General features: G+C 55.0%; 1 protein-coding gene and 1 long non-coding RNA gene across 11 annotated transcripts in view; one reads left to right on the top strand and one right to left on the bottom strand.

Moving 5' to 3' along the window:
* Nucleotides 1–22,417, bottom strand: part of LOC309667302 — a 247,793-nt gene that overhangs the window by 34,975 nt on the left and 190,401 nt on the right. The window lies entirely within an intron of this gene.
* The window catches only part of SYNJ2 (synaptojanin 2), a 99,500-nt gene that overhangs the window by 40,586 nt on the left and 36,497 nt on the right, over nt 1–22,417 (top strand). For all 10 annotated transcript variants that reach the window (XM_082475541.1, XM_082475540.1, XM_082475544.1 and 7 more), the window contains 3 exons: nt 2,583–2,853; nt 6,575–6,800; nt 15,356–15,439. In XM_082475541.1, coding sequence (XP_082331667.1) covers nt 2,583–2,853; nt 6,575–6,800; nt 15,356–15,439 — 581 coding nt within the window. The remainder of the gene's footprint in view (nt 1–2,582; nt 2,854–6,574; nt 6,801–15,355; nt 15,440–22,417) is intronic.

Below are 22,417 nucleotides of genomic sequence, written 5' to 3'. Positions count from 1 at the left end.
AGGACATGGTTAAGAGCACCGGCTCTGGAACCAGACTTGGCTTGAGTAACTTGCCCGGGTGGGATAGCCAGAAAGTGGATTCGAATCCCACCTCCCCGCTGTGCCACCTCGGGCAGGCTACTCACCCTCTCTGTGCCTCTGTCTCCCTTCCTTTGAATGGGGCTAAAGATGGTACCTCCCTAATGGGGGTGCTGGGAGGAAGTTTGTGGAATGGCGCCTGGCGCGCGGTAAGCATCGCCCTGAGGATTAACTGTCACTAAAGCATCTGCTCCCAACGTGCTCCCACATGGTGGCTCTTCTTATTCTTCACCCTCTCCTGAGCCCCTCGTCCCAGGACTCGGGAGCCCGATGCCTCGGCGGTGGCGGCCCCTTCCCTTTGCTCTCATATATTTCGAGAGCCTTTTCACGCCTGCGGCTGCACGCCCGCCCCAAGCCTCCCCCGGGCCACTGCCCTGCGCAGGAAGTGCGTGCTGTCTTCGGGGCACCCTGGGACTCTTGCCAGGGCCTCGGTCCCCCGACGCAGAGGCTGTTGAGGAAGTGGTGCTAGAAACCCACTTCACGACTCGGATGGAGAGATGTAAGGTAGAATTTTCCATGCCTCCCCTGGAACCCACCCCCTCCAGAGTCTGATCTTGGGCTCGCAGCCTAGACCACCGGGCTGTCCTCTGGCCACTGCAAGGGGACAGTTCTCAAACTCTGCTTCACCCCATGCTGAGCCCATCGGAAGAGGCAGATGGGATGCATGGGCACCGGTTCTAGCACAGGCTGGGGGAGTATTTGTATTTGTGAGGCTGAAATTTGAGGATGGCAACCCCACATAAAACCCCACCTGTCTTCCAGAAACGACGCCTGTTCTACTTAAGAAACTCAGCCCCCTGACACCTGTCACTGCCACAGCATAACTGCCTTATTCTTGTTGTTTCAAAATGATTTCCTGATCATGTGACTGGAGAGGGGGGATACGAGCCAGTATGGTTGCCTATTGTATGTGACCCCCAACCCCCGGTAGGCCTGGTACGAGTGGTGACCTATTTATCAAATGAAGGGCTCTTTAATAAAAACCAGCTGTTAGCCGACCCCCAGCAGGACTCTTTTTCCCATTCAGTGTGAGGAAGGAGTCTAGCATAGGTGACCAGTGGAATTGGCAGTCTTAGGGGTCTCAGCAAAGTGTCCAGAGATCTAAGAACGCCAACCACCATCGCTCCAGATAATGACCACTGAGCATTTGGAGTAGATCTTGGTGGGATCGGGCCCTTTAAACCTCAGTAGGATGGGAGCAGTGTGCTCTGGGACAGAATCACACCAGCCCCTAAAGGCTAGTTACCCAAGTTATCTCCTGGGCCTTCTCCTGAAAAAGAGGACTGTGGGGCAGTGTCCCCACTGTCCCCAGAGTAAAGCATTGCCGTGGAACAGAAAACAGCCACGGATGGTGTGGTGGCGTCCCCGGAGAGGAGTGTGTCCTCCTCCTGGCAGTGGGGTCTGCACTGGTTGGGGTAACCTTTCACCGGGGGTGGGGAGGCTCGAGCTGCTCTCTCATTGGCCTATCTAGGAAGTGTTCATCAAACACTCGCCGTATGCAATGCCAGGATGCTGGGATATGACAACCAAACAGAGCCCTGCCCCTAAGGAACCCCCAATCTACTGGGGGACACATGCAGGGAAGGAGGCTGTTAGCTTTGTGTGTGACGAGGGCTACCACTTAGCCCTTAGAAGGGACACCTAGCAGTGTCTTGGGAGAGCAGGGAAGGCTCCCTGGAGGAGGTGCTGCCGACCTGACCCCAGAAGGGTGGAGAGGAGTTCTCCTGGGAAGGGGGCTGGGTAGAGGCGTTGGGAAGGCTCTTGCTGGTCTAGAGGCTGAGGGTGGGAAGGTGACTGGGGAGGGAGTTGAGGAAGGCCTCGCTGGCAGAGGCCCAGGGGTGCAAGGGCGCATTTGAGGAGCTGCAGAGACGGCCTGTAAAAGCTGCTGGACCCTGGGCGCCGTGTGTGGGAAGGGGCAGGAGGTGGGCAGGAGTGGCTCGGAGGTCCCAGATGTTCCCACTTCAGCCCTGTGGGCAAGTGGGAGCCTGGAAGGATTTCAGCAAAGGAGGGAGGTCTGCGATCAAGCGGGTTTGGGAGGCCGCTCCAGTGATGGAGCTGGGAGGACTGACTCCGGCTGGGGCCCTGAGGATTCGTGGGGAGGGTGGATTTGAGAGGCTTGAGGTGTGGGGCTGGGAAGGACCCAGGCAGGCATATCCTTAGACTCTGGAGGGCAGCCGGACCACCTGGGCTTGGTAAGCGCAGCCTGCTGGCCCAGCCCCAGAGGCCTGGGTGGTGCCGAGAATTCACATTTCTAACAGGCTGCAGGTGACAGTGCCGCTGCGGGACAGGGGCCGGGCTCTGGAACCACAGTGCCAGGCTTCAGGCTCAGGTGACGGGGCGGACCCCTGAGCCATGGAGTTTAGGAAGGCGAGGTCTGGGGGATGCGAAGGCGGGAACAGGAAGTTGCATGGTTGTAGCTGAAAGCCCAGCTGCCCGTCACCCCCGTCACCGCCAGCCGCTCTGCCGCCCGTGGTCCTCAGCCCCCGTGTCTCGCTCCCTTCCAGGTGGCACCTCCCTGAGCTTCCTGGTTTTGGTGACAGGCTGCACATCTGTGGGCAGAATTCCAGAGGCCGAAATCTACAAAATCACCGCCACCGACTTTTACCCTCTTCAGGAAGAGGCCAAGGAGGAGGACCGCCTCACAGCCTTGAGGAAGAGCCTCAACTCAGGGGTCTTCTACTTCTCGTGGCCCAATGATGGGTCTTGCTTCGACCTCACTGTCCGGGCACAGAAGCAGGGCGATGACAGCTCCGAGTGGGGCAACTCCTTCTTCTGGTGAGGCCCTGGGGCCCGGGCTCTCCTGCCCCCAGCTTACGTGGAGGGCGGGCTCCGATGGGCGCCTGCATCCTTGATCTCCACTTTGCGTCATCCCCGGGCACGTGGGTCACCTATGAGAGCTGTGATCTGTGCCCACTCACTCTCCGCACAATGAGAGGAAAACAAGCCCCACTCCCCACCGGGGGTCAGGGAGGGTGTTCAACATGATTTAATGCAGACTTAGGAGGGAAAATCTGCTCCATAGGTAAGGAGCATACGTGCCAGCATCTACCGGTTTCTCCTAAGTGCCTGGGCCTGTGCTCAGTGCTTCCCTGGTCCCCGGTCCCCTCAGTTCTCCTGGTTATCTTCCAGCGTACAGACATTTACCACCGACATTTATAAAGCACTGTTCTAAGTTCTCTGGGGGTCATAACTCACATAATCCGCATAGTAACCAATGAGGTAGGGTCTGTTATCCCCATTTTACAGGTAAGGAGACTGAGGCTTGAATAACGGAGGGAATTTGAACCCAGGCATCTGGCTCCAGATCCCATGCTGTTAATCATGAAACCAAACCAGTTGTATCAACGGCAAAACTGAGTCATCCTGCCAAGGTGGTGTGCAGTAATGTGATAAGACAGACCTGAAGCCCAGGCAAAAGTGGTTGGGTTTCTGTATGTTTAGGGTCATCTGGGCGCTCCTTCAGGGACTAGGTAGGTGTGGATGACCCTATAAATATGTGAATTATCTCCCTTTCTGGGCTCCAGGGGTCATGACCCTCACCAGTCCTGTGAAAGAGCCGGTGGTGGGGGGGGGTGGGGTACAGTGATTCACATGCAATGGAGCTGTTCCCCTCAGATTTACCAGGAGATGAGAGTCAGAAGCAAAAGTGATGAAAATCCTGCTGTAGAAATTGTTCCAATACACCTCACATAATGAGGTGTTCCTAGATTCCAGTGTTGGCCTTTGGGGCTACACCAGTTTCCAGCCCTGGGTCAGGACTGATGAGGCTTCTTTGTGCCCTTTATTTACGCATTCCTCCCTTACCCAAACAGAGGAGGTCGTAGGTTTCCATCACCAGATAAGTGTACTTACCCTGGTGCTTGGGACTCCCACAAGTGAATTCCTGACTTCCATTTGGAGAAAGGGGGTTCACCGTATCCTTCCATGTGTCCCCATACTCCCTGCCCCCCCAGATCTTCTTAGGTTCTCTGGTTTTGTTGAGTTTGGGGGGCAGTAGCATGCTCAAACTTCAAGCATGTGAATCTCCTGCTGATCTTGTTAAAATGCAGATTTTGACTGAGCAGGGCTGGGCTGGGGCTCGAGACTCGGCATTTCCAGCAAGGAGCCAATGGTGACGCCAGCGCTGCTGGTTTGAGGACCACGCTCTGAGTAACAGGTCCAGGGGATGGTGTGTCTGTGAATCACTAGTTCCATTTTGCAGGGGCATGTGCCCCTGAAGGCAGCCAAGCTCAGGGACACAGGGGCTGTGGGTTATGAGGGGTCTTTGTTAGGCCGGGGGGCCGTTTTCAGCTGGGACTGTCTGATGAGCAGAGGCTAGAGGTCTCAGAGGCTGTAACGTTTGTTGGATGCCTGGAGAATCTGGATCGCCCTTTGTACCTGCTGTTTCCAGGCCTCCTGGTGCCAGCTCTGTGGTCGGAGATTTGAGGTCCACAAAGAAGACAGAGCAGAGAATCACAGAGTGAAGGCTGAGAGGGGCTTGGGAAGGGGGAGGCCCCAAGTGGACACTAGACTATCTTGAGCTCTGGAGGGTGCTAGGCTGCTGGGCCATCCCACACTCCAGGGCGTGGTGTTTGGGCTCAGGGCGGCGCCCATGGAGCTGACCACAGCTGAGTCAGCCCCAGCTTGCGTGGTCACGGGCTTGATTGCCTGAACCCACCATTTGGGATGCAGTGTTCAAGGTCTGAACCCACATCTGGAGTCAGATGGGGTCAACGCTGAACGTGGCTGGTGTACAACGTGGTGAAGGCATTTTTCTGGGCGGGTTACTGTTCCCCACCGACCGTTGCTTCCCGGTACCATCCAGTCCTGGAAGGAGACGCAGGCGGTTTTCCTTTATAGGTTTGGGTTTCTTCCTTCAAGGATATGAGCTCTCCTCCCACAGGCGGTCAGGCCCGTGTGACTACAAACAGGATTATTTAGAGCTGTCTGTTCGGCAAACGGTTCCTTCTCCTGACCCCTAGCGACTGACGGCAGCCATAGCTGTGTGGCTGGAAGACCCTGGAATATTCTGGAGGCCTTCTCTTGATGCTGATTTCATACGTGGATTACTAAAGATGGTTTATCATCTGAATTTTAGAGAGGGTTTCAGAAGAGGGGAAGGTGTTTTTGTAAAGTAATGCTTCATGCTCATCATTCTTTAGGCAGACCAGCGCCCTGGTGTGAGAGCTCAGGCATGGCCCTGCTCCCGGGGGTGGGGGGTGTCCCTTAGTGCCCACGCGGTCACGTCGGGGAGGCTGGCCTGAGAGCAGGCTTCTTGCCACTTGGAGAAGCCGCCTGAGACGTCAGAGCTCACAGCACACTTCTCCAGAAATGAGAGAGCTGCTTAGGGCAGGAATAGTGCTGCCTTTTTTAAACAAATAGGGCATTGTGATCTAGATTAGCTTGCTACCCTGTGGTGGTTCCTGCCTCCTGGGGAGCATGTTAGGGGCCTCAGAATGGCACTGCTTGGGTCCCCTGGGTGAACCGTGTGGAGCCCAGAAGCAGCCTGAGGCCCGTGCACGCCCTCCGAGCCCCACTTCTCAGAGCAACCACTTACCTTCTCGGTAAGCTCCAGTGGGCGCTGGGGAGGCCGAGCGAGTGAGAGATGAGAGCAGGGTGTGGCCATGCACAGGTGCAGCTGTCAAGGTAGGGCCTTCAGCAGGAGAGGCTCGGGATGAAGAGCACAGCTCCAACTCCATGCTGCCGCTTACTGGTGCCGTGATCTTGGGCAAGTACTTCTCTTCTGTGCCTCAGTTTCTTCATCTGTAAAATGGGGTGAATGATAACACCTGGTACATAGGGCTGTTTCAAGGATGAAGTGAGTTGATCCATCCCAAAGCACTTAGAACAGTGCTCGGTGCCCTTGATAAACGTTGGCTGTTATCCCCATGATTATCATCGTGGATGCCAGAGACCCAGAACAATCCTGGGTATGGGGAGGAAGTATTAGAACTTTCATTAGGTTTTATGTTCATCTCATCCTGTTTATTTATTATCCATTGCTTTGTAATGCTCTCATTACATTCACCTTGTGGGATCTGAATATAATTTAAGTAAGCATGTAAGCATGCATATATTTAATTATTTTTATGATTTGTCATTTTATCATTTATCACTATCCTTTCATCATAAAGCATGATTAAATTTTTACTGATGGGCTTTATTATCAAAAACTGCAGAGGCCACCAGTGTAAACAGAGGCTTCTCTGAGATTCCCTGAAAGGCCTGTGACTGACTCACACCTGTACCTGGATTCCATTCACTGACACTGACGCCTGGGAGTAGCTTCAGGAAAGGACTCCTAGCCCTTTCCTGCTGCACGTGTCTCTGTGGCCCTGCCGTTTGGGGTGTCTCTAAAGCACATGAACGTCCCAGGCTGTGTGTCCCGAGTGCAGAGTTCATGGGGAGTGTGCAGTGCGGGAAAGCAGCCCCTAGGCACCTCCCCGACTTGCTTTGGGCACAGTGTTTCCTGGAGGATGTGAGGCGGCCTGAACCGCTGTGGGGCTCTGTTTTGCAGGAACCAGCTGTTGCACGTGCCCCTGAGGCAGCACCAGGTGCGCTGCTGTGACTGGCTGCTGAAGGTCATCTGCGGGGTGGTGGCTGTCCGCACTGTGTATGCCTCTCACAAGCAGGCCAAGGCCTGCCTCATCTCCCGTATCAGCTGCGAGCGCGCCGGCGCTCGCTTCCACACCCGAGGCGTGAACGACGACGGCCATGTGTCCAACTTCGTGGAGACGGAGCAGGTCAGTGCCCAGGCCGGCTCGTGGCCCCCGCTGGTTCAGAGCAGAGGAACCTGTGCAAACTTGTTTCCGTTGGAGGCGGGGGTGTCGGAGGCAGTTTCTCATGAACGTGTCTCCTCACTCTCCCAGGAGCACAGAATGTGTCACTGCGGCTCTGTCTGCAAATGTGGCCTCTGGTTTGCATGCTGTATCTTTTCTTTTCATAAATTTATTTATTTATTTATTTATTTTTGGCTGCCTTGGGTCTTCGTTGCTGTGCGCGGGCTTTCTCAAGTTGTGGCGAGCGGGGGCCACTCTTCATCGCGGTGCGCGGGCTTCTCATGGCGGTGGCTTTTCTTGTTGTGGAGCACGGGCTCTAGGCGTGTGGGCTTCAGTAGTTGTGGCACACGGGCTCAGTAGTTCGTGGCACACGGGCTTAGTTGCTCCGCGGCATGTGGGATCTTCCCGGACCAGGGCTCGAACCTGTGTCCCCTGCATTGGCAGGCGGATTCTTAACCACTGTGCCACCAGGGAAGTCCCTGCGTGCTGTACCTTTTTTGATTCTCTTCTCACGCTTGAAAAGTGTTGCTTACCCAGGGGTATTTTCAGCTAAAAAGAAGAAGGAATTTTTGCCGTGATATCACAAAGGGTGGTGGTTATTCAGAGAGCAGCTGACAAATGAACCAATAGGGTTTGAAAATCTTTTTAAGACAAAAGTAAGTAGATGAATAATGGCAGGATGAGAGAAGGAAGTTATTTTTCATTCTAGATCCACTGAAGCTTCCTCCTGGATGCAAGTCTTAGCAGCTGGGAGCTGTGAAATCTGCATGTGAGGCAGCCGTTGCTTTCAGCTCCATGGAATAGAACCTTCCGCTTAATTTTTCATTGACTTTTTTCCCCCCTAAATTCTGTTCTCGTTCCCAGAGATGCTGTCTTACAACTGCTTTATTTATTATTATTATTATTTTTTTGCTAACAGGCGATTTTTTTGCGAACATGCTAACATGCGATATTATCCTACACGGTAGGATAATACCGCCATGTAGACTAACAGAATAAATCAAAGGAAAGCCCATGAAAGGCACAGGTGTAGTATTGCCGTGGGTGTCAAGCTGCAAACAGCCCGTGTTTATTTAGTGGTGATGGGACTTTGCATCCCCTCTTACGGCTGCAGCTGTGACAGGTGTTTCCTACCAGGACTTTAGCCAGTTTAATTCAGCACAGATTTGAGCACTTGCCTTCGGTGTGTGAGCTGGACCTGCCTGGGCTTTCGGAGGGCACAGAGCGGGGAGGGTCCTCTTGGGGTCAGATGCTGAGTAGGGGGACATCAGTCAGCAGCCTGAAGATGAGCAGCAGGGGCAATTTCTTGCCTGTGACTTGCAGCTCTCCTGGACATAGACGAGGCTGGTAAATAAACACCTGGTTAAAAATGACAGAGAAAACGTGGCCCCCAAATGGGGGCCTTCCTTACGGCGTTCCATCCCGGCCTTTATCCTTGTGTTATTAGTCTTTGCACCATTCAATTCATTCCACAGATCTTAATTACTTTTCACCTGCCACAGGCTGAACGCTGTGCTGGGAAGTGGGGGTCAAAGACGCAAAGCATTTTTGGACAAATCAAAATACCAGAGACCCTGCACCTGGTAACTGAGCCGGATTTCGGAGGTTTCCAGCGGGCAGCCCTGGAGCGAGCCCCTGCGGCTCAGCCTTCGCCTCGTTCCCCATCCCGCCTTTGGGCAGAGAGTACCTTATTTAGTGCTCCTTAGATTTTTTTTGGATCTCAACCAGTTTTTTAAAAATTGGGGTCTCATCTACTGTGTCTTGTCAAGTAAGTCATTGAAAAAGCAACTGTCCTCCTTATCACTGTCTGTTCCTAAACGATAGGACATTTTAACACTGAAAATGTAAGAAGATGTAGTAGCTTCCTGGAACTGCTGTAACAAGCACCGCAAATGGTGGGAGTGAGGGAGTGCTGAAAAGGACTGAAATGTACTATCTCCTAGTCCCGGAGGCCAGAGCCCGAGATCAAGGCATGCGCACCGCCGTGCTCCTTCTGAAGCCTCTGGGCAAGGAGCCTTCCCGCTGGCAGCTTCTGACGCCTGGCTGTGGCACCATCACTCCCATCTGTCTCCAGCACCACGTGGCATCTTCTCCCTGTGTGTGTGTTTCTCCCCTTTACATAAGGACACCAGGCATATTGGATTCAGGGCCCATCCTACTCCAACCTGACCTTTCTTAACTAATTGCATCTGCAATGGCTCTTATCTCACAAGTAAGGTCACATTCGCAGGTGCTGGGGGTTAGGCCTTCAACATATCTTTTTGAGGGGGGACACAGTTCAATCCAACACAAGGACATAATCTGACGTTAACAGATTAGGACTGTGCTTTAAATGCAGCACATGTAGCTTTATGAACAATCTCCCTATTGTCCTTGCTCTTCTCACTTTTCTACAGACTAGGGTTGGGCCTCTGCTCTGGTCGTTCTGTCTCAGTGTGCCTGGTGACTTGTGTTCGTCTGCTGCCTGCCCAGTGTGCGTGCTCGGGCGCGGAGGCAGGGACCCTGTCCCCTCCAGCAGCGTGCGGCCGCCCGCGAGGCCTTAGAGCCCGCAGCGCCCTGCCCCCCAGCCCCTGCAGCCCACCCTGTTACTTAAATTGCCGGCACCTGCCTCCCTTCTTGGGCTCGGGGAGGGGTTTCTTGGCTCCTAGGAGCTTTGTGGGCTTCCGGGTTTGTGTTTTTCCTCCCTTTCCTCCTCCGGGCTGCTCTCTGGATGAGGCCCTCGCCCCGACCTTGCTCCCGGGAGAGGCGGATGAGCTGACAGTCAGCCAGACATCACCAGCTGCTGTCCTGCCGGGACCCAGAGGCTGCAACTGAGCCCCACGGTGATCTCGTTTTCACAGACACACATGGGGCAGGAGGTCGTGGGCTTGCACCCAAAGCACGTCGTGGGGCGCATACGTTTCAGGCTGTTCCCCACGGACCCCGTGCCCTCCACCACGGGAGGGAGGAGCCGGACGATTCACGCCAGCGGGGCCGCCAAACAGCGTGAGCGCCCTGGCGTGTGGAGGAGAAGGTGACCCCAGGGGAGGGGTCGTTTCCCAGAGCCGACCCAGGGGTGTCCTCGTTGGCAACACAGGTGCACATCCTGAGCCCCTCGGCTGAGTCTGATCAGGAGCCTGTGGGGTAGGGTCACAGCAGGGAGGAGACAGACCAGCTGGCCCTCGGGGGTGCCTCCCACGGTGAGTGGTCGGTGCTCAGCTGTGAGCCCCCTACCTGGAGAGAGAAGGAAAGACAGCAGAGCAAGTGAGGGCAGGGAGAGGCCTGTGTGCTAGCGGAGGACCCTGCAAGGTGGGGAGTCTTGGAGGAGGATGCTGGGAGGTGGGGAGTCTTGGAGGGGGACGCTGCGAGGTGGGGAGTCTTGGAGGGGGACGCTGGGAGGTGGGGAGTCTTGGAGGGGGACCCTGGGAGGTGGGGAGTCTTGGGGGAGGACCCTGGGAGGTGGGGAGTCTTGGAGGGGGACGCTGGGAGGTGGGGAGTCTTGGAGGGGGACGCTGCGAGGTGGGGAGTCTTGGAGGGGGACGCTGGGAGGTGGGGAGTCTTGGAGGGGGACGCTGGGAGGTGGGGAGTCTTGGAGGGGGACGCTGCGAGGTGGGGAGTCTTGGAGGGGGACGCTGCGAGGTGGGGAGTCTTGGAGGGGGACGCTGGGAGGTGGGGAGTCTTGGAGGGGGACGCTGGGAGGTGGGGAGTCTTGGAGGGGGACGCTGGGAGGTGGGGAGTCTTGGGGACGCTGGGAGGTGGGGAGTCTTGGAGGGGGACGCTGGGAGGTGGGGAGTCTTGGAGGGGGACGCTGGGAGGTGGGGAGTCTTGGAGGGGGTCGCTGGGAGGTGGGGAGTCTTGGAGGGGGACGCTGCGAGGTGGGGAGTCTTGGAGGGGGACGCTGGGAGGTGGGGAGTCTTGGAGGGGGACGCTGGGAGGTGGGGAGTCTTGGGGACGCTGGGAGGTGGGGAGTCTTGGAGGGGGACGCTGGGAGGTGGGGAGTCTTGGGGACGCTGCGAGGTGGGGAGTCTTGGAGGGGGACGCTGGGAGGTGGGGAGTCTTGGAGGGGGACGCTGGGAGGTGGGGAGTCTTGGAGGGGGACGCTGGGAGGTGGGGAGTCTTGGAGGGGGACGCTGGGAGGTGGGGAGTCTTGGGGACGCTGGGAGGTGGGGAGTCTTGGAGGGGGACGCTGGGAGGTGGGGAGTCTTGGAGGGGGACGCTGCGAGGTGGGGAGTCTTGGAGGGGGACGCTGGGAGGTGGGGAGTCTTGGGGGAGGACCCTGGGAGGTGGGGAGTCTTGGAGGGGGACGCTGCGAGGTGGGGAGTCTTGGAGGAGGACGCTGGGAGGTGGGGAGTCTTGGAGGGGGACGCTGCGAGGTGGGGAGTCTTGGGGATGCTGGGAGGTGGGGAGTCTTGGAGGGGGACGCTGGGAGGTGGGGAGTCTTGGAGGGGGACGCTGGGAGGTGGGGAGTCTTGGAGGGGGACGCTGGGAGGTGGGGAGTCTTGGAGGAGGACGCTGGGAGGTGGGGAGTCTTGGAGGGGGACGCTGCGAGGTGGGGAGTCTTGGAGGGGGACGCTGGGAGGTGGGGAGTCTTGGAGGGGGACGCTGGGAGGTGGGGAGTCTTTGGGGAGGACCCTGGGAGGTGGGGAGTCTTGGAGGGGGACGCTGCGAGGTGGGGAGTCTTGGGGGAGGACGCTGGGAGGTGGGGAGTCTTGGAGGGGGACGCTGCGAGGTGGGGAGTCTTGGAGGGGGACGCTGCGAGGTGAGGAGTCTTGGAGGGGGACCCTGGGAGGTGGGGAGTCTTGGAGGGGGACCCTGGGAGGTGGGGAGTCTTGGAGGGGGACCCTGGGAGGTGGGGAGTCTTGGAGGGGGACCCTGGGAGGTGGGGAGTCTTGGGGGAGGACCCTGGGAGGTGGAGAGTCTTGGAGGGGGACGCTGGGAGGTGCGGAGTCTTGGAGGGGGACGCTGGGAGGTGGGGAGCCTTGGAGGGGGACCTTGGGAGCTGGAGAGTCTTGGAGGGGGACGCTTCGAGGTGGGGAGTCTTGGAGGGGGACCCTGGGAGGTGGGGAGTCTTGGAGGAGGACGCTGGGAGGTGGGGAGTCTTGGAGGGGGACCCTGGGAGGTGGGGAGTCTTGGAGGGGGACCCTGGGAGGTGGGGAGTCTTGGAGGGGGACGCTGGGAGGTGGGGAGTCTTGGAGGAGGACGCTGGGAGGTGGGGAGTCTTGGAGGGGGACGCTGGGAGGTGGGGAGTCTTGGAGGGGGACGCTGGGAGGTGGGGAGCCTTGGAGGGGGACCTTGGGAGCTGGAGAGTCTTGGGGGGGGACCCTGGGAGGTGGGGAGTCTTGCAGGAGGACCCTGGGAATTAGGGAGTCTTGGAGGAGGACCCTGGGAAGTGGGGAACCACGGAGGGAGAGGAAGACACAAGGCGTTGCCTGCTTCGTGACCTGGCATTTAGAGAAATGGCAGGATCTGAAACCCCATGTCCGCACCTGAGGGTGCAGGCAGCGACTTGAGGACATTGGTACTGAGCCCGCGGCAGGAAGAAGCATTGGCTGGGGCAGCTTGGCCCCTCTTGTGTTGCCCGCAGGTCACCTCCGGCCTGTGTCCTCTGCTAGGGACTGAGACCTTAGCTGCTGGGGAGGGGAGGTCCTGTAGCAGATGCACGAGGGCGGCTGACGGGCTGCTTGCCTCTGTCGTTCAGACAAGCGATGGGGCGAGACAGAGCAGGCTGGATCCCTGACGTGGAGACTCTCAGGGAGCCAGAAAAGGGAGGTGTTTTCAAACCATTCAGTCCTGCCTTGCTTGTATGTTTTTCCCTAAGAGAACAATCTTTTTCCTCCAAGGCAGGCTGTGTGTGTGTGCACGTTTGTGGGTAGGGGGGTTTTGTGTGGACATGCAGGCATATGTGTGTTGTGTATTTGCTTGTGTGCACACACATATATGTTGTGTGCGTATTTGTGTTGTGTAGATGCATGTGTGCGCAGGTGTGGACGGCATCTTGGTCTCCCTGGGCGGAGTCTGGAGTCTTTTCGGCTCTGCTAGGAGTCCCACCTGGTGGGCTCGCTCTGCCGCCATGACTGCGGCACAGAAAGTCCCCTCATCTACCCAAAGAAAACAAAGGATAAAGATTTGGCTGCTGAAGATAAGGCCACTGATTCATCCGGGAGGTTAGGATGACCGTGAGTGTCCTCCCGAGAATGTAGACCTGGAAGGGATTGGTTTGCAGACACCTCATCCTGCACCAGAAGTTCAGCCAAAAGCCTTTGGGAGGAAAGAGTCTCTACCCGGTGGCGAGTCTTCCTGCTTCGTCCCTTTCTCATTACGGTTGTTGGGCTGCTGGTCCCCCACTCTGTGAAAGAGGGGCGCTCCGGTGCCAGGGCCGGCGGGGCCAGGTCCAGTGGTGCCAGGTCCGGCGGGGCCAGGCCTGGCCTCGAGCCACACGCCACCGTGGCTCCCCCTTCCTGAAGCCCCTCCTGCTCTGCGTTTCCCTCCCACCTCTGTCTGTCCCCTCCTAGATGCCCTCTCCTGCCCGCGGCCTGAGCCCTGTTCCCGTGTTTTGTGGGGCAGGAGGCTTCCGACCTGAACGGGAGGGAGTGACCGCCCTGGGCTCCAGAACGCTCCCTCCTTTGCTCCTCGCGGCACGTCACCCCTCTGTGATCAGGTGACGCTGACTCCGTTGAGAGAGGGAAACCGAGGCAGGAGGTGGTTAAGGAACAGAGCCGGGGTCACCCCGCTGGGCAGAGAGGAGTGGGAGCCGGGTCGGTGGTGTCCCAGAGCTCACGCGCTGACCTGCATTCACTCTCCATCCCGTCTCTCCTCCCCCGGGTGCCCTCTGTTAAAACTACCTCTGTGAGGTCAGGCCAGGTGTTGAAGCTCCCACTAGTTTTAAAACCTGTGTTCTTTCGCCCAGAAAGGAAAGAACCGTAAATCCATCACTACTGTGTGATGATCGGGGTTGTCCTACCACCTTGGGAACAAAGAGGTGGGTGTTCCTGATGATAGGATGGGCACAGAACTAGAATATTTTCATGCGGGAGGAAGAATGGAGAAATTTGGAGGCATCTTTTCTTTCTGCCCCGGGGGTGGGGTCTGGAGTGCTGGGACTGCTTGTCAGTGTTTTTCTGAAGCTGGTTCTGTGTAAGTTCCAGCTCAAGAGGGGCGTGGTCTAATGCCGCAAGTAGTGCTTTTAGCACGTATTAAGTCAAGTGAAGGGTAATCGTTCCTTAGCTTCCGTCAGGTCCTGGGCACTGTTATGAGTTGTCTTTACATAGAGATACTGGCTGAATTGGTGATTCTCAGCAATCTGGACACAGGCAGAGAGGCTGTATACATTTAATCTCGCTGTAGCCAGCGCTCCCTGCAGTAGCTTAAATAGCCTGCTACTTTCTTCTGCTTTTGTCCGTAGAATAATGGAGCGTGACCGATTTGCTGGTGATCAATATCTGGAAACAGATGAGTTCTTCACCCAGTACATTTTTTTCCTTTGGAGATTAAAGGATAGAGTTTCAGCTCAACATTATAACTCCCAGGCTCATGTAATTCCTGAAGTTCAGGGAACCTTCAGGTCTAATGTTCAGGTCCTCCACTGCAGAATTACTAATGCATGTGCGATCTGAGCGTGATCTAGCCGCATGGAAAGCTACCCTGTAAGGGAGCAGGGCGGTAAGAAATGGAAAGGGCCAGTAACATCGCCTGGGGCCAGCCCTGCCAGGCCAGGGTAGAGTTACTCAGATAAAGGGCAGCATCTGATAACTGCCGCAGCCCTCACCCTCGTGATGCTCGGGTCTGTACTTTTTGTCCTTTTAGACCTCCCTGGCACTAGAGCATCAGTAGGGGCCTGCAGACGGATGAGGAGCTGGTACAGCCTGAAAGAACTGTGTGTGGGGTAGGGAGGAGATACATTCTTTAACTTGTAAAGGGTGGTCTGTGTCTGTGCAGGTGCTGTCACCCTGGAAGTTTGTGGAGGCTGTGTGTGTGTGTGTACTCCCTGACACGTTTAAGAACACAGTGGTGTAGGGCCAGGACCAACTATGAGTTCAGGTCAAGTCTTGACTTGCATGGTCAAGTGCAGGACTGACTAGTGCAGCTAACTAGGGCTTTGGACAATAGCTGGTTCATTTCATTTCCTCCAGTCCCTTTCCAGTTGCTGTCTGCTACTTCGCCAGTTGACAGGGTGACAGTAGAGGGCTCCCAGGAAGGTCTTAGTTAAATCCCAGAGCCCATTTGCTTCTGTTCCTATAATTGGTGGGGAGGGGACTGCTGGGCTTTTCGGGGAGGTCGGTCAGGTTGTGGGATTTCCATCCACCCGTGCCCTCCTCCTCGGAGGCTGGGGGGCCGAGGAGCAAGCCTGTGAGCGCCGGGCCCGCCTGCGGGGCGGGGAGCAGCTCGGCCAGGCTGGGAGAGGGGCAGAGGGCGCTCAAGCCCGCCGTCGCCCTTCGCTCTGGCTGGTGTCGGGTCTCAGGCAGCCGGATCCCGTTACCCGGCCCCAGGACATTCGGTTTCATTGAAGAATACCTTTCCCTTTCTGTCTCCTTGTGGTGCAGGCGATTTACATGGATGATGGAGTGTCGTCTTTTGTTCAGATCAGAGGCTCCGTTCCGCTGTTTTGGGAGCAGCCAGGGCTTCAGGTAGGTAATAAAAAAGCCTGTCCACGTGTGTCATTGTTCACCCACTCTTCTCTTCTAAACAGCTTCTTTTAGTTGTTTCTTTTAGTCATATTTCTTTCATGGCACAGTTTCTGGTCTTTTTCCCCAGCCCGGTTGGATTGAGCTGAGTTGTCACAGTGTGTGTGCACGTGTGTGTGAGCGTGCACGTGTGTGTGTGTGTGTGTGTGTGTGTGTGTGGTGTCGTACACAGAGACATATACGTTGTGTGATTTTCTGATCTCGAGCTCACTGATGACACTGGTGAGGTGGAAGGTCTTTGCAAGTAAGTGGACCACATCGTGTGATTGCAGTTACCTTCACTTAGACCCAAGTTCAGTGTGTTGAGAGCGTGGCCTAAGATGTCTTTAGAGAGTTGCGACTCTCCTGGAAAGCTGTGAAAGGTTTTGGGGGCCCCAGCGGCCGTGCAGCAGGTCCGGCATTTGGAGGTGCTTGTTGTGGGACCGCGTGCGAACTGCACGGAGCTTTCATGTGATTTCTAAAAATACTCCTTGCCATCCCAACAGGGCACTGGCCGGTGCCAGAGGTATTTGGCCTTCTGTCTCCTGGGACGAGTTCAGGGTGTGGGTCCAAGAGCACGTCTGTCGTCAGTGGAGGGGCACACTGCTTTCCTACCTGGGAGGGTCACGGCCGAGGGGACCTGAGATTCCTCCACACCGATCCCGGTCTTCCCGCCTGGCTGGAGGGGACGTTGGTGCCCTCAGGAGACCCCTGTGCCTGGGCCTGCGTCGCTTTGGCTCTTCTTCCCGAGCGCTCTGTGTGACAGTGGCTGGGTCACCAGCCGGTGGCTAAAGAGGCCCAGGGCCACCTGCCAGGCTCTTGGAGTGTTTGACGCGCTGGGTCTCACCCGCCCTTGACTTGACCCAGCCTCAGCCGTGGGCACTTTGTCCTCATGCTGTCATCGTGCACTTAGAAGCCGTGGAAAGTAACCTTGTCAGCCCTTAGGTGAGACGGGTGGATGAGTGTCTCAGTTCTGTGGGCAAAAGCTCTATTAACATTCAGTGTTTCCAGCAGAAAGGAACAACTAAGACGTGTGCAGCGGCTGATGGCATTAAGTGGTGGCAGAGAGGTGCACTCCTGAGGATGGGTGGAGAACTCCCCTGGAGGCCATCCCAAGAGAGCTTTGTTTTTAAACAGCTCGATGGAGATATAATTTGCATACATAAACCTCACCCATATAAAGTGTACAATTCTATGGTTTTTAATGCATTCACAGAGTTGTGTAACCATCATCATAATCTAATTTTAGAACACTTTCATCACCACTAAGAAAACCATGGACCCATCAGTGGTCACTCCCCATTCCCTCCCAGCCCTCCCCGAGGCCTGGGCAACTGTTCTTCTACTTTCTGTCTCTATAATTTGCCTATTCTGGACATTCTAAAAGGGGTTTTGAAACTTGATTTTCTTTAGATTTGGAGTTTTCCTTTGATTTGTAAGAAACCCCAAAACTGGGAGATGGTCATGATAGAGTATTAGAATTTGGGAAGGACCCTTTGAAATTCATCTGTTTTACCCTCTCACCCAGTTTGGGATGGCTCCATTATTATTATTATTATTATTAGCTAGTTTCTCCTTGCTTTGCACACAGTCTGTCTCTACAGGGTGTTCCAGGGGACGTGCGACACAAAGTCTGAATTCTCAGACCTTCAGGAACCTTTGCGGTTCCCCCTTTCTCCATTTCATCTTCTCCAGGGCCTTCCTTTGGCCATTTCTGTCTTATTTCTAGGACTCTCCACACTCTGGTCTCCCTCTTCTAAAAACAAAACAAAACTTGTCAGTCCCCTCTTTAATTTTAGTCTCCAGCCTGACTCCCCTGGTGCTGCAGACACAGCCTGACCCTGCATTGGAACAACTGTCCCCCAGTCTGACTTGGGTCAGCATCCATGGACCTTGGGTGGCTTGCTTTTCTGTAGCTGTAGCATCTTTTAGACTCATAACACTTGTTAAGGCTCTTCCACAGCCTCCATGGTTTCTTCAAAATAAGTTTCAAAAGGCTTTAGCGTTCATGAATCTTAAGGATTTGCTAACCTTTGGGTTTAATACCCGTGTTTATCCTCTAAATACTACCCATCATCAAAGAGAGATGAGGTCATCTTCCTAGGGCACAGGAGGGCAGCTTTCAGTCACCCTACCTGAACTATCAATAGCAAGTCTGATGATCAATCCTGGTTGTTTTTCTCTATTTTGAAAAGTTCCCCCTCCTTCTTCACTTAGGTTAGATGAAAAGTGCAAAGATTTTGGGGTAAATAGCTTGCTTTTTAAGTTGCAGTGTTGTGCCTTCACCCTTCTGCAGTTACCCCAAGGGAATGGATGAGCCCCGCCGGGGTTGGGGCACCGGGGTGCGCAGAGAGGACCGTGGGATGATGATTTGTGTGCACGCTATCACGGGCATAGGGCCCTCATTACAAACTCCTGGATCCTGACTGCATTTCCAGCAACCATGTACCTTTAGCAGTTCGTCTTTATCTTGTTAATAGGTTGTGCAGGTTATAAATAGCCTTAGTTTACTCTTCTGTAAAATGGGGTTGACAATACCAATCTCGTAGGGTTATGGAGAGGATTAAATATCATAGTATGTATTAGAATTTAGCACAGTATCTAGAATCTAAAAAGTACTAAAAATGGTGGCTGTTCATGGTATTAGTAACGTAAGTTATAGCATCTAAGAGACAAAAAGCACAGGTTGCATCAGAAGAGGCACGGCTCTTTGCGTCCTGCAAGCGGAGTGGGAGTTTCCCGTGAAGGCCCCGTGAGGACACCATGCGGTGTGGTGACAGTGTCCTCACCTTTCTGCGTTCACGTGCAGCGCGAGCACCAGTCTCCTAGGCTCTTCCACTTCCCAGCCCTCATACACACCCCAGGGGAAGCCATTTATTCATCCCACAGACACTCAGCAAGCACCTGGTACATGCAGGCACCTGACATCAGATGTCGCCCCTGACTTCGGGGTGGAGGTGACAGGACATGACAGTGTTGTACGAATAGAGCTGGGAGAGAGGAAGGCTGAGATCCCTGTGGCAGCTCTGGGAACGGACAGTCCGCTCAGGCTGCAGGGGTGGGTGTCTGAACTGACCTGGGAGGGATTGGGTAGAATCACCCAGACCAGGAAGGCAGCCTGCAGAGGGAACCACAGATGCAGGTGTTGCAACCGCTGCATCAGAGCACATCTGGGGGCCTGTGCTGGCTCCGCTGCCTGCAGCCCGGGCGTGGGGGACAGGGGTCGTGGTGAAAGGTGAGACTGGAGAGGCTGGCGAGACCCAGGTGAACATGGGCTTTGTATGCTACGCTAAGGAGTTTGAATTTTACCCCAGTGGTGCCCAAACTGCTGCACATTAGAATCACCTGGGCAGCTCGTAAAATCCCTGGCACTCGGGGTGCATGCCATCCCAGTTACATCAGCACGTCTGCAGGTGGGAGCAGGCATCAGTACTGTTTTGAAGACCCTTAGATGACTCCAATGTGCAGAAGGCTTGGGAATCACTCAAGGTCATGCTGGTAAAACAGGTTTTTTAGGGCCAGGAGGGAGAAGTTTTGGTTTGTAGCATTTGCCCATTTCCGTGGTGTAAATACTCCCATCACAGCTGATTTCAAGCCAACAGCTTGAACCTGGAGCTGGGAAGAGGTGTGCATACCGTGGCTTGTGCGCTGGAAGGAGCTGGCTCTGCACACTCTGGGCGCTGCACTAGAGGGTTTCAAGGGGTGGGTGATGAGGCCTAAGTAAGCTTTGGAGTTTGGAGGAAGAAGATGAAAGGTAAGGACACCAGGTAGGACGGTTGCATGGGTCCAGATCAGAGATGCTGGCGGCTTTAACTAGGGGAGGGCGTGGATCCAGATCAGAGATGCTGGCGGCTTTAACTAGGGGAGGGCGTGGATCCAGATCAGAGATGCTGGCGGCTTTAACTAGGGGAGGGCGTGGAGGGGGAGGCAGAGGTTGGGAGATGCCGTCTGCGGCCCTGGGACCCTCTCAGGTGCTCGGGGAGGCTCTGTGTGGACTCAACCAGGCATTAGTCTTCCAGCCGCTCCCTCAGGCTCAGCCTGGCGTCTTTAGGATTGAACCTCTGGCTTTAGGGACCAGACAGGAGTGAGTGGCCGAGTGTCCACCTGGCCGGGGGAGGAGAGTGGGTGAAGGAGGAGGAGGGAGACTAAAAAAAGCAGCGCGGTCAGTTCCCGTGTGCCGGGGCCAGCAGTGGTTTCATTTCAGCCCCACGTGAAGCTGCTCCCTGAGGCTCTGACAGACTGTGCCCTCAGGACTAGGTGACACCAGAGACGAGAGATTCAGGTCAGTGTCAGGACGCGCGGCCTCAGGCAGCTGGACTAACGGGTTGTCGAGCTGATGGAGGAAGGACCTCCCGGAGAGTGTCCAAGGCCCCCCCTTCTGCCCACGCCCCATCCACTTAGGAGGTGGGGGGACATGGCTGTGGGCAGGGCGCCCTGTGTGCGGGTGTAGGCACAGACCCCCGGGCTGCTCTCGTCCTGCTGCCTTGTCCCCTCATAGGCATTCAAACCCCCAGCAAAAAGGGAACGAGGACGAGGAGTAGGTAGAAACAAGCACTTCTCAGACTTTAGCTTGGGGGGCGTGTGTGTGCGTATGTGAACCACCTTGTGCAGGAGTCACCTGGGGACTTGTTGAAACACAGATTCCTGGCCCTAACCCTGGAGACTTTCATTCAGTAGGTCTGAGGTGGGCCCTCAAATCTGCATTTCTAACAAGCTCTCAGGGCACACTGACGGCGCCGGTCCGGGGACCACACTTTGAGAACCACTGGAGTCAGGGATCCTTTCTGCCCATTTACTGCCCTGGTCATTCACTGTGGGTGGTGCCCTTAGTGTCATCAGCGGTGCTGTTGGACTGACTGCTGTGGGGATGGGAACATGCCTACACGGGTCCTGCCTTGCCCTGTCCACACAGAGAGTCTGGGTGAGGGAGAAAGGGCAGAGGCATCAGAAGGGCCGTGCCCTGTCCCGGGGCTGGGCCGTGTCCTCTCCTGCTGTGGGCTGCTGCTTCCTGTCTGGCCCCCAGCTTCCCCGAGTCCTGCTGATGCAGTAGAGGGCCTGCTGCACCTCACCCTGTGACACTGCTGGTTCTCAGTCTGAAGGGGCACAGTTTCCATCAAATTAATTTGCGCTTGTCGTGCAGACTCGTTAGAAACACTTAAGTGTGTTTCGGGGTCTTTGCACAGCGACCCAGTTGGTGGTAGTCAGCCAGGGACGGGAATTCAGGGTCTCCTGTCCCTTTGCCATCTCCATAGCACCCAGTGCCATGTGGACCTGAGGTGTCAGGCTCACTAACTCAGGCCTGCACTGGTTATGCAGTTCGTAATGGGACTTAGGTAATTTTTATCACAGGGGAAGTTTAGAGCCAGAGATCAAGCTTCTGAGCCCTGAACCATTTTCTGATTCTCTTACTTGCTCCCATGGGAGTGAGTCTAAAAACAGCCGTGGCTTCTCCCTGAAGCCAGGGGAGATTTCTTGCAATGACTGACAGGCAGACGTGGAGCAAGTGGCCCCCGGGGCTCAGGGACCCCTCAGAGGGTGGCTGGAGGAGCGTGGACTTGCTTTCCGCCAGCACCTTCCTTGTAAGTTCAGAAGAAAGACAGGAGCTGACTTGCCTTGGGTGCAGGACATAGCCGTCTTCTGGGAACTCAGGGGCTGTGATGGTTTTGAGGATTAAGTAACTGGCATTTCGTCAGCCAGGTGTCAATGGCCATCAGGAAAGGAGGGCAGAATACACACAAAATGAAGGCGTTTGGGTTGAGCCTTTCTTAGGAACACCCACAGTTAAGAGCAAGATGCCTCCTTTTCGATGCCTTATTTTACTGGCTCATTTCCTTCGTGACCAAGGCTTCTTAGGACCAAAAGGGACTACAAACTTTATTTGTAGAGTCATTTATATGGACAGACCTAATCCCAGTAATTTCTAAATCTGTTGCTGAGACACTAGTTTTCTAGATGGGTACTTTCCTCACATATGGAGAGGGACAGATGTATTATCTGCGATGTTAAGGGTCATAAAATAATGCTTCTCACATGTTCAGTAATATCTACATCTGATGATATGGATGAATCCAAGGATACCACTTTCACAACCTTCAATACCAAGCAAAACTGAGCAGTACATTTGAAGAAACTTTTTATCTTGAAATAATTTCAGACCTACAGAAAAGTTGTAAGAACAGCGGAAAGGACTCTTATACATCATTACCCGGAGTCACTAAATGTTAACATCTTGCCACACACACCTATGCTTTATTTCTGAATCACTTGAGAGTAGGTTGCATACATCTATTTAGTCTGCTTACTTGTTAATGTTTCAGAATGTTTTCCCGAGGAGCAAATATATTCTCTTACATCACCACAGGGTAGGTACACATTCAGGAAATTTAACATGGACACAGGACTTCAATCAGATCTGCAGCCCATATTCCAGGTTTATCAGTTTTCTCAGTAATTAGCGTCCATCGTGGCTCCTTTCCCCCTTCAGTCCGGGGTCCAGGCCAGCATCACATCCTGCATTTAGTTCTCCCATTTCCAGTCTCCTTTAATCTGGACCAGTTCCTCTGCCTTTCTGTCTTTCCTGACGTTGATGTTTTTGGAGAAGGTAGGTCTTCTTTTTCTGTAAGTTGAATGTTCCTCATTTGGGAGTTTCCTGGTGTTTCATTATGATCAGGCTCAGGGTACTGATCTGTGGCCAGAACGCTGATCGACCGTGTCCTTCTCAGAGGTCCTTCCCATCTGGAAGCCGACCGTGTCCTTCTCAGAGGTCCTTCCCATCTGAAAGCCGACCGTGTCCTTCTCAGAGGTCCTTCCCATCTGAAAGCCGACCGTGTCCTTCTTAGAGGTCTTTCCCATCTGGAAGCCCCCAGTGGCCCTCTGCCCCTCATTAGTGATGTTAGTTTTGATAACTTGGGCAAGGTGTTCTTTAGTTTCTCCACTTATGCT

The sequence above is a fragment of the Balaenoptera physalus genome, assembly GCF_965194825.1.
Source record: "Balaenoptera physalus genome assembly, chromosome: 9".
In the NCBI taxonomy this organism is placed as follows: Eukaryota; Metazoa; Chordata; class Mammalia; order Artiodactyla; family Balaenopteridae; genus Balaenoptera; species Balaenoptera physalus.
This window is presented reverse-complemented; position numbering and strand designations above follow the sequence as displayed.